The 12,256-nt window shown below is 44.1% G+C and overlaps 1 protein-coding gene across 3 annotated transcripts in view; it reads left to right on the top strand.

Annotated features, from left to right (window-relative positions):
* Positions 1 to 12,256, top strand: part of ANKS3 (ankyrin repeat and sterile alpha motif domain containing 3) — a 134,093-nt gene that overhangs the window by 107,631 nt on the left and 14,206 nt on the right. For all 3 annotated transcript variants that reach the window (XM_078663035.1, XM_078663033.1, XM_078663034.1), the window contains exons 10-11: positions 4,318 to 4,488; positions 10,443 to 10,567. In XM_078663035.1, coding sequence (XP_078519161.1) covers positions 4,318 to 4,488; positions 10,443 to 10,567 — 296 coding nt within the window. The remainder of the gene's footprint in view (positions 1 to 4,317; positions 4,489 to 10,442; positions 10,568 to 12,256) is intronic.

Below are 12,256 nucleotides of genomic sequence, written 5' to 3'. Positions count from 1 at the left end.
AACCCTTTCGAAAGTCTGTCAGCGCTTTATCAATTAATGATTAAATCTGCGAGGAGGGTATTAGAATCAAGAAGACCCCAGCTTCTCTACCAGCGGTGCTCCCACGCCTTTACAACAAATACAAGATGTCAGTGTTAACAGTGAGAGCAGCAAATTCTCTGGCGATCTTAGGGCACTATGATCGCCAGATCTGGTCAGACATAGCCCTTTATATGGACCAACTACCAGAGGATGCTAAGGAGGAGGCAAAGAAGATCCTGCATGAAGGAGAAAGAGCACCCAATAAAATTATAGATTCTGCCATGGACATTGCCATCACAGGTTTCAGGCAGTTAGCAGGTGCGACAGTTCTTAGAAGACAAGGATGGTTACCTCAATCCAGCCGGAGGTTCAGGAATAAGATCTTGCTTGGACCTACCGTAGGATGGATAGGACCTCTTTGGAAGCCCAGTTGAAGGAGGCCCAAGTCTTTGGGGCGCTGCAGTTCAGGAAAACATCTTTTCGAGGGGTCCCGGGGTTAAGGACAGCCTTTCCTTAGGGGAAGGTAGCAACAATACTGTTACCCAGCATACTTCTCAAATACTCCATCCTACCGTTCCCAATTCCAACAAAGACAACCTCCTCAGACATCCTATGTCAGATCAATCAGGGAAAACCATCACGGGCGGGCAAGGATATCTGCCGTCGACAATGATGTTGTCCATTTCCTCCACCGCATTCACTTCAGTTTCTCCCATCGGAAACCTCGTATCTCGCATGTAAGATTTCCGATCACCCTCACCAATGGAAAACCATTACCACAGACCGGTGGGTTCCCCACCTTGTGCGATTTGGACTTATACTGGAGTTTATCCAAAAACCACCATCAAACCCACCACAAGCCTTCTACCAAAAACATCTCAAAGTTCTTCAATAAGAGGTCAACGCCATGCTCCTGAAAGGGGTAATTGAGAAAGTGCCAGTCTCCAACAGGGGCAGAGGTTTCTACTCCTGTTTCTTTTTAATCATAAAGAAGCTAAGGCAGTGGTGAACAATTTTGTACCACAGAAGCCTCAACGTCTACCTGAAAAAACAATCCTTTTGGATGTTCATGTTGCAGCAGGTTCTGAAACTCCTAAACCAGTACAATTTCATGTCCTCTTTAGACCACCAAGAAGCTTATTTCCACATACCCATTCACCCAAGGCAAAGGAAATACCTGAGGTTTTTGGTTGCCGGGTGCCACTTCCAGTTCAAAGTGCTGACCTTCAGACTCAAGATCTGCACCCAGAATTTTTACGAAGTGCCTTTCTCCAGTCGCAGCGTTTTTCAGGCAGCATCAACATCAAGTCTTCCCATATCTGGATGACTGGCTGATAAAGGCACCTTCCAAATCGGCAGCACAAGTGTCTACAAAGGACTGCACAGTTCTCTTCCAATGGCTGGGTCTCTCTCAATCTGCAAGAATCCAGTCAGAGCCTATCGCAAACTATTGTATTTCTGGGAGCCAAGTTAGACAGAGTGTGCTAAAAGGCTTATCCTGCGGAGGAACGCCAACAATGACTTCTCATGCTCACAAAATCAATCAGAAGGAAAAAGTCTCTTTCAATCTGACTGTACAAGTCTCTCTTGGGAATGATGTCATCATGCATACCGCTGATCCCATTCTGTCGCCTCAAAATGCGACCCATGCAGGAGGAACTGGACAATCAGTGGGCCAGTCTAAAGGCTCTTTCAACAGCATCATCAAGATAACTCCACACATGCTAAAAGTATTGGAGTGATGGGAAAACAAAACCCATTTGCCAGCAGGGCTGTCTATCCGACACATAGAGCCACCCTTTGTGATTACCATGGATGCGTCACTGGAAGGATGGGGAGCTTATCTCCAAGTGCTTCAAGTGAGTGGTAAGTGGCATCGGACTCAGTCATCCCATATACATCTATTGGAATTAAAAGCAGTACATCTAGCCCTGCAAGCTTTTCTTCCCCGGATTCAGCATTCGTCAGTGCTCGTCCATACGGACAATACCACAGGGATGCCCTAAATAAACAAACAGTGTGGCACAAGATCTTGCAAACTTTCCAGGGCAGCACAGAAGTTGTGGGAATGGGATATGGTTCACAGAATCTGCCTCCGAGCAGAACACGTTCCGGGATGTCAGAACATGATTGCAGACACATACAACAGGCTCACGACATCATGCCATGGATAGGAACTGCACCAGCAAACTCTGCACAACATCTTTCTACACTGGAGCACACAGGAATTGGACCTATTCCCGACTCCCCAGAACCGCAAATGCCAGTACTATGCAAGTTGGCATCCCAAACAGGAGTCATGGGGGAATGCTTTTTCAATGGCATGGTCCAGAATCTTTCGACACTGGTACACAGAACTTCTGCTTCTATCACAGGTCCCCTTCCGACTTTCAGTGTTTTTCAATCTTCTAACTATGAACCAGCGGAAGATCCTACACCTGGTTCCCAGGAATATGCAATTGTCTGAAAGGCTCCTGAATTCAATGAGTGCCAGCACTTGAACATTTCCAGGGAATGCCGAGATATCTTCGCCAGAGCTAAGGCGGACAGTACCAACAAACATACAGTCTCAAATGGAAGCATTTCTGCATCTGGTGCTATCAAGCAGGTATACATCCATTGTCGTCCGCTCCAGAGCAGGTCTTACCTTATGTTTTGCAGCTATCGAAATCAGGCTTGGCGCATAGCTCAATAAAGGTTCACTTAGCGGCCATTTCCTGTTACAGTAGATCACTTTCCTCTCCATCTTTGTGTTCTTCTAGAATAATCAGAGTTCCTCTAAGGACTGTTTCTGGTGTTTTCCTCCTATAAGGACTCCACCTCATGCCTGGCAGTTGAACACTGTTCTTTCGCAATTGATGAAGCCCCCTTTTGAACCAATTCACTCAGTGGAGATCAAGTTCCTGTCAAGCAAGTTGGCTTTACTTCTGGCCCTCACCTCAGCAAGGGGGGTCAGTAAAATTCAGGGTTTTGTTATAGAGGAACCCTTCTTGCAATTCAAAACAGACTGAATTCTCCTCGACACAAATCCAAAATTCATACCCAAGGTTCCATCGGATTTCCACCTTAATGAACCTGTGGTACTAAAGACTTTCTTCCCAAATCAATCAATGCCTGAGCTCTTCACTCGTTGGATGTCAGGCGTTGCCTAAAAGTTTATCTGCATAGCACACAAGCCTTTCGCAAGACTTCTCAATTATTTGTCTCATACAATGCGCCAAGGAAAGGTTTCCTAATCTCCAAGCAGAGTATTTCTAGATGGATTGCAAGTACCATACAATTTTGCTATCACAAAGCAGGCAGACCACAGCCTTCAAGAGTTCGAGCCCAATCCTCGAGGGCTGTTTCTACGTCTGCAGCGTTATATATGGGAGTGTCCCTTCCTGAGATTTGCTATGCAGCAACGTGGAAGAATAGACACATATTTACTCGACACTACTGCCTGGATTCAGCAGTTTTAAACGACACAGCGGTATGTCAAGCAGTACTTCGGCATCTATACCGTCCCCCCTACCTTTTCTGCTGCATCATATTACCATAGGGTATACCATTTACTTTAACGCTTAAAGGAATTTATTCCTTAATTGTTATTGATATGATTATGGTTGTCATATTGTTTAGTGATTACTTGCAGGTTTTATTTATGCATATTCCTGTTAAGCTGGTCAAGGCTATGGTAAATGTGCTACTTAGCTGCTTGCTATTCTGATTCAAGCATGTGAATCTATGGAAGTTTCAATACTGGAGTAAGAAAGAAGTTACTTACCTGTAACTATAGTTCTCCAGTATTGGGAGATCCATAGATTCGCATGCTTGAATCATTCCCTGTCGTCTTGATGGGAACCCCCGGTAATTCAAAATAATAGTAGTAGTAGTAGAGTGATAGGTATAGACTAGAAAAGGCCTAGGTCTCTTATTTTATTAGCTTATCATAGTCATTATTAAAAAAGAGACCAAGCTTTGCCTTAACCAATCAGCATTAACCACCCTCTAGAACACTCCAGAGAGAAGCTCAGTACCTCAGATTTTCGAGCACTAGTGCTAAAGTTAATATGCTGAGATAGACAAAGGTGGGCTCCCCCCGGGGAGTAGGGTGGGTCGCATGTGAATCTATGAAAGCTTCCAATACTGGAGAACTATAGTTCCAGGTCAGTAATGTATTTCTTATTCCTCTATGCTCTCAATGCTCCTTCACAAATTCTCCATCATTTCTCTCTGTTGCACATCAAATGGGATCTTTGTTGATAATCCAACATCCGTCATTGTCATTCTATATTTATTTACTCTGCTTGACAGGACTCGGACCTTGCTGAAGAGTTTGGCAGTCGGAAGCAGGCCAAAAATGTCACCAAAGGCAAAAACTGGCATAGTGATGGTCATTCATCCCACGCCTCAGTGAATTCTGGAACACACGGCCCACACCATAGTCTCCCAGGCCCAGAGGACCCACAGTACACAGGGCCCAAGGTAAGAAAAGTGAAGCTGTGATAGTAACCAAAAACAGTTTGTAAAGAATAAGAGAGCAAATGATTCCCTTATAAAGGGGATAATCTAGGGAAACTGGTGTAACTGGAATACTGAAATGTAGTGTGTTAACATCCATTTCTAATCGAGCAAGGGACATTACCAATTTCAATTCTTGAATTTATCTGCAACCGTCCTCTGGGCGACAAATCTGGCGTCTCACATGAGAATCCATTCCATGAAGTGCATTTCCATTCTTACATCTGTAGTCCTTGGCCAAAGTTTGTGATTACCTAAAAATTAACTTACTGTGTATTTAATCTGTTTAATTGAATGTCTGCACCTTCACTAGCACCTTGCCACTTAATTCCCTGACCTGGCATTTTGGGCTGGACTGTTCCCATTGGACAGGGTTAAGAATGATTTACATATGGCTTGGTCCAAACTAGGCGGCATAGTGTGCAAAATAATGCTGAACTAGAATGCGGCCCGAGTGATTGCAAGAGACTGAGATCAATTCAAGCATTCCATCCATCACTTTTTTGTTTACTTTAGTGTGTTTCCCAAAGTGGGATGGATATGTCCAAACGTTGGTCCCATGCACACGAGTCACTGGAAACAAGCAATACCTGGCTGAGGAGCCCTAAGTAGGGTAAACACGGTCCTGGGTTGCTTGTCTTCTGGTTCAGGAAGTATATGGCCCAGTGATTACTAGTGGCTGAGTTCAAGCATTCTAACCACCACTTTTTAATATACTTTAGTAGCAAGGGCAGCCCCCATGTGAAGGCAGATGTCTGATGCATGATCATAGATGACCCTTGCAATCCTTTGCAAAATGTGGCTTCCCACTTTCGGAACTCCTGTAACAAGAGCATGTGTTTTAGACTAGTTGGAGCGTAGCATAGATCTCTAGTGAGGCACATTTGCTCTTCTGGAAAAGTGCAAAAAACCTACAAAGAGACTTTTAATCAGATTTTTTTTTGTTTTCATAAAGCTTCAGTGCCAAGAAAACTCCAAAGAGTTGACTTTTCTTAAAAATCTCTACAGATTGTATGGTTACGTTATTTGTACAAATCGGTCAGGATTGTCCACCGTACTTGGGTGCCTAAACTAAGAATGAGGATTCAACCTAATGCATCCACACTCGGAAACTATTGGTCCCTTTAGTAAATTCTTTGTTACAGGAATTAATGTTCCCAACATATTTGTGGGCTTTTTCAATTATTCTGATTCTTTGGGTGATAAGCACCAGTAACGTAGGTCAATGGTCTTTTTTGTGTGTATTATTATTATTATTATTATTATTATTGAATTTTAATGGCAAACACGCTGCAGAAAAGGTAATTTGCTTTATTAAATCTTTCTACGAACTAACCACCCACAGACAGACAATTCTAAAACTTGTTTTAACTTTGTAGGTCTTTAAATAGTTGAAGATTAGTCATTAATTTGCCAAACAAGAGACATTGACTATTAGTGGAGCTGTCTGAAAAGCATGTCCACTTACTATAAGCCTCCATTTTTTCTATCTTGGTGTCAAGCAAGGCGAAGAAGAGATGCTTTACATCATGCTTTGCATCCCGGTGTGGCTCCTCAAACATGGCATCAGCTTACTGTGGCGGTTGAATAGTAGCAACAAGGCAGAGCTCAGGCAAACCACCAACATGGGCAGAGTTTCTGCCACACCCACTCTGGCACAGGTCTTTGTTTTCAGTTGTTCTAAGTTGATATGGCACAGGACATATGTTGTGCTCTTTTCATCTACAATTGTCAAGTTTGAGACAAGCCATATAGAGCCTTTGTCCTTTCAAGAAGGAAAATTTAGGTCACGAACACAGCTACAGTAAAACTTAAAGAACCGTGAAATTAAGCCCCATCCATTTAATCTGCATGGGGCAAAATAGGGACTTTATTTTGAGGTCTTGTACTCCTAACTTGTGTAAAATATATATTTTTTTTATCTTGGTTTTTCATAAATGCAGCAAAAACACATTGTCAGTACATGGCAATCCTATATCAACTGATTTGTGATGGGCCTAGACCTCCCAGCACCCCATACTGTTGAATATAAAGACAATGGTATCAAACACATCCTGCATGACACATGGTGGCACAATCTCAGAGTTTCAGGGCTGTTTTCCAGACCACCTAAGGTTAATAGGGGGTTATCGAGTGTAGTCTCCTGCCTTGTGTCTACTGAGCTCTGCATTGGGTACTGGTTATTTAGCAGATGTTGGATCCAGTGAATGAGACTGTAGATACTTGTGCAGAGGTTGCCAGACATCACAGGGTCTACACGTGGGTGGCAATAATTCATCATATAAAATTAGTTGTTTTTTGCAGTAAATTAGATTTGGAGCCAGGCCTTAAACTTGGGTGCACGTCCTCTTCCCCATCTGCAAGCCATTCTTATCTTGGCCAATATGAATGCTAGTGACCATATCTCCTGCACAAGGCGGATACATATTTTAGATGGCCTAGTAACGCCACCAAGGGGGGCAGCTGTATTTCTTGCTCTATCTTGATAGAGCAGTGTGAGCAAGTGCCATCTTTCTTGCATTGGTATGCCCCCACTTTTTTCTGAACTGCTGATGTGCTTTGACTGAGTGTGCCCTGGGCTCCTGCCAACCAGGTACCCAGGGCCAGTGTTCCTTCCCTAAAACTGTGTTGAAACTAAAACCCAGTTGGCATCTCTGGCAACCTGTCAGCCCCTAGTAAATGGTACCCTAGGTACCCAGGGCATGGTGACCAGACAAGACCCCTAAGGGCTGCAGCACTTATTGTGCCACCCTTAGGGGCCTTGTACCCTGACACCCACACACTGCCTTTGCAGGCTGAGTGTCTAAGTACAGAACTAAACAAAGAGTCGACATGGCACACATCCCTGTCAGCCATGCCCACAAACCCACTGCCCTGGCATACATCAGTCACCCCTCTAGCTGGGTACCCTATGCCAGTGGTGTGGGCACAGGTGCACGAGCCCTGTGCCCCTACAGTACCCAGGGCCATTCCTGGGCCCTGTAAGTTCAGATCCCGATGCGAAAAGAAGGAAGAAGATCAAGAAGAGGAAGACCCGCCGTGCAGCTGCTCACAACAGGACGACACCAACTGACTTGTCCCCAGCCCCACCGGCCTCTTGATCTTGGAACCTGCTCCTTCTTAATCCCAGCGACTCTTGCGGACAGCAACCTTGGGACATCCGGTGGACCTGCCTGCCTTGACCCTCTTAAAGACTGGGACTCCCATAAGCAGAGGCTCTGCTTCAACAACCAACCCCTGGTGCAAGCCAGGAAGCTCAAGACCTGGCCACTCTGCACCTGCGGAGCCTGGCCCGTGCTCGAGTGATCCAAGACCACAAGGACGTCCCCCAGGCGACTGGGACCCGAAGTTCAGTGCCCAAAGACACTCCTCGACAAACCAGACGACGCCTGCAGCCTCAGAACCAGGGACCCCTCCAACCGCGACCAGCTGAGGGTAAGATTTTGTGACACCCAAAGACACCTCTGCACCCGGCGGCTCCCTGTGCCTCCCTTTGGGGTACCTACCTCTTCTCCAGGATCCCAACTTACCTCTCAAAGTGGTGGTCGCACCTGAAGAATCACAGTCCCCGAGTCTGCAGCCTTTGTTCCCTTTTTACCTTGCCCGTTGACTAACATTGAGCCCCCGACGGCTCAAAAACACCCTGCACCCAGGTGCCTCTGGCAGTGCAACCTTTGCCCCATCCTACTTCCCCATTTGCCCTGAGCAAGTGACCAGAAGCCCAGCTGCCACAGCCGCGTGACCTGCTTGCCAGCAGCCACCCACCGAAGGCCCCCTGCACCTCATTGGTTAACATTGGGCCTAACTACCTCTGCACCCGTCTGCCCCTCTGCTGCTGAGGGTGAACCAACTGTACCTACCTGACCCTGGGGGATCCCTGCGTCCATGCCCAGAACCTTAACTTTGCCAGTCGAGTACTCACCTGAAAACCAGTAACTCACTTACCTGCCATTGGATAACTTGACTGGTTCGACTCGAAAATTCTTCGAAGTGTGAAGTTTTGAAAACTTAAAATATTCCTATAAAATCAGCCGAATTCCGAAGTACTCACCTGTGATCAGGAGAGAAGCCAGTACTGTACCTTGTAGCCCCAGTACTGAACCGCAAAAGTAATCAGAACCAGGTTTACTAGTAACCTGAATTTTCTCCCTAGGAATCCATTGTCCGCTTTTCTATGACATTTCTTCTGTCTACTTTTGAAAACTTGAAATATTCTTTAAAAATCATACTAACTACTGAAACGTAATGACTTACCTGTCTTAAGTAGAGATCCCAGTGCTGGACCTAGGAGCCCAGTCCTGGATTACAAAAGTAACGAGAACATGCTTTACCTGTAACCTGAATTTTCTCCTATTGGATAACATTGCCAGATTTTCACTGAAAAGTTTGAACTTTTGAAATACATTTTTATTCCTTAAAAATCATTGCAATAACCAAAACGTTTTTACTAAACTGTTTCCAGCTTAGAACCCAGGACTGAATCTAGGATCCAGTCTTGGACGTACACAAGTAATCTACAAAGTAATCAACTGTAATTGTGTAGAAAAACCCATTGCGCTCAATGTTAAATTGTGTGTAGAATTGTGTTGCCTATTGCAACCCCTGTACCTATTGTGTTTACAAAGCCATTGCCTTTCTGCAAAGCAGTAACCTGAGATTACTCATCATTGAGAAAAGTATATGTTTATACCTGTTGGTTCTAAAAATAAAACAACTATATCTTTTGATATACAAACAATTGGCCTAGAGTTCAGTCCTTGAGTGTGTGAAACCTTTTGCTGACTGAGTGTGCACAACAAATGCTTTACACTGTCCTCTAGTACTGCCTTACTGCTCCACCAAGCTAGCACTTTTGAGAGTAAGGTCAGTCCTGACTTTAACCTCTGTTATACCTCTGGGGTTGGTGGACTCTATACACACTGTACCTTATGTTGGCCCAGTATATATAGAGCCACTTTCTCACATTGGTGGATCAGTGGTAGGATTCAAACTTGCATTTGTTGGACTACTTGGTTGCCATCTGATCACAAGACAGAACTCATAAATTGTCTTTAGAATTCTGAAATTGGGTTTTCCAAAATACTAAAAGTCTTGTCAGGGCCTTGCTTAAGACCCTTTAACATTTTAGAAAAATAAGTCACTATAGTCAAGGTAGAGGGTTAGAACTATCAGGTTAGAATGTCTCAACAACCCCCCAACTATTAGTGAGGATAATATTGCACAGGACCTGGTGGAGGAGCTCGACCTCACACCTTACTTACACTTAAATTTCAGAGAAGTAAGGTCCTTGCAAACTGAAAAATATACCAATGGGCCTGCACCAACCAAAGTAGGGCACCAGGAGCTCTTGGCTGAGTATGCTGAAGGCCACCCCTCTGAACGGGGTGATGACCAGTCAGAGGAAGAAGAGGTGCTAGAGGAGGAGGATATCTCTCCCCCCCCCCAATCATATCTAGGGAGAGGTGGGGGGCCTGTACCCTTAACTCCAAGAATCACACTCTGGGACCCTAGGACCTACACAGGTGGGCCTTTGTGAAACCGTTTGCTGACTGAGTGTGCACAACAAATGCTTTACACAGTCCTCTGGAACTGCCTTACTGCTCGACCAAGCTACCACTTTTGAGAGTAAGACCTTTGAGAGTTAACCTCTGATATACCTTGGGGGTTGGTGGACTCTATACACACTGTACCTTATGTTGGTCCAGTATCTATAGAGCCACTTTCTCACAAGTGGTCTGTATTTCATGCCAGCAAGATTGTACTGTGCTACAGGACCATGCCAAGTGTAGGAAATCCACAGCTGCTGCCCCACATACACTTGTGTACATTTTAATTACCATTGATATAGGATGTTTTTGTTCCCCTACTAATCTGAGAACGACCTAATTTGCATTATGTCTGTTTCTTCCTCTTTGTAGGACCTGACAGAGTTTCTGGACCAGATTGGCTGCTTGAAGTACCTGCCTGTGCTTGAAAGCCAGGATGTGGACCTCCGTGTCTTTCTCACACTCACCGAGGCAGATCTCAAAGAAGTTGGCATCAGGTGTGTTTCTTTGCATGGACATCAGAGAAGAAGATTGACGAAGATGTTTTTTGGGCATGTTGCTGACCTTTGAACCTGGAGATCTGGGTTCTAATCCCAGTTTAGGTGCTTGACTCAGGGCATATCCTGTATTTCTGTGCCTCAAACTGTGTATACTATTATATATGTGTTCTTCAAATCAACGAGTTACTGATCTTCTTAATTGAGGGGTTGAGACCCAGACGTATAATCTTAGAATGATTCCCTGCCACCAGACCTGTTATTATTTCTTCTAATTATGTTTTTATGTAAAGTTTAGTCCAGTCTCCAGGTTTCTTCCTTCAACTTTTAATAGGGTTCAGGAAAAGAGTTAAAGAAAACTTAATTAAACAAATCCAACGGAGAAAAATGAGTCAAGTTCATTAAATATGGTTGACTTATTTCTGCTGAGAGAGATTGCTAGCAGGAAACCATTAAGTTTTAGTTCTTCACTGGATCTGTCAAGTTATGCAGCCAGGCAGCCATGAGGGGAGTTTGGAAGCTTAGTTATGAATTCAGGAAGGTTACCCTAACCAGTGATCTTTTGTACCTCCTGAGTATCATTTGTTGCATGTGCTTGTTGGAGATCAAATGGTGTGTATTTTTTTTAAAATATTTGTTTCAGTTGCAGACGTACATAGTGTGACTAGCCGAGGTTAAGGATCAGTGCTGGTAAATTAGTTGTTGCAGCATATTTGTATACTTTTCTTCCCAGTACCGCTCATACCACACATTGTCAAGAAGTATTCCCTATCTTTTGTTATGGCATCATTGTAGACCACACAACTGGCGTTTTCACACTGTGCTCAACAAATTACAAGGTGTTCATTTCATGCACATCCACAGTTTTTAAGGATGCACCCTGGGACGTTGTCCACATCTCAAGTTCCTGAACTTGACAGTATAGACTTCTGAGCACAACTTCCTTTGAGATGCCTTGAGAGTGGGGGCCATCTGCACGCACCCATGAGTCACCCCAAATGTGGTCTGTTTTTCCCATTAGAAAACATTTAATTCCTTTTTTTTGCTCTACTCCAGGACCACAAGAGAGAGCATATCATACATTTGAAAGAGCTGTCCTCCACTAGAATGACTCGAGCAAACCGTTAGGTGACAGTAACAACTTTTATTTATATTGGAGGTGCGAGACAAAAACTTAACTAACTACAGAATGCACACTGGAGTGTGCAACATATATGGTAGTGTTATCCACTAGCAAATAAAATGTTGCTTACCAGACCAAGAAAACACTATTCAAAGCAAAATAGTGCTCATACCTTTCTTTGGGGATCTAAAGGAAATTTGCGTGTGATAATAGTTTTGCACCTGAAGTTCTCTCACCTCCCTGATGAAGCGGAAGGCCGCTATAATTTATTGTAACATGTGTACAATGATAGCCTCTAACCTGAACATGGCTTGTACAGTGCTGGGAATGAATTGTGAATTTTGTGTTGACATTTTTAAGGAACACCGTGAGCCTGGCCTGGCCAATATTAACATTCATGATTTTTATTAAAAAAATGCAGAGTCCAGCATTTGGATCTAGAACAGCTACAATGCAAACAAATTGTTTCTAATAAATAGCTTTTTTTCGTACTTGTTTCAAGTTTGCTCCATCAGGATCCTACAAGCCTGAGCTCACTGGAGTTTTAAAAAGCTGATCAATAAGGA

The sequence above is a fragment of the Lissotriton helveticus genome, chromosome 10 (genome assembly GCF_964261635.1).
Source record: "Lissotriton helveticus chromosome 10, aLisHel1.1, whole genome shotgun sequence".
NCBI classification, from domain to species: domain Eukaryota; kingdom Metazoa; phylum Chordata; class Amphibia; order Caudata; family Salamandridae; genus Lissotriton; species Lissotriton helveticus.
The sequence above is the reverse complement of the archived record's forward strand: the minus strand, read 5'-3'. Positions and strand labels throughout refer to the sequence as shown.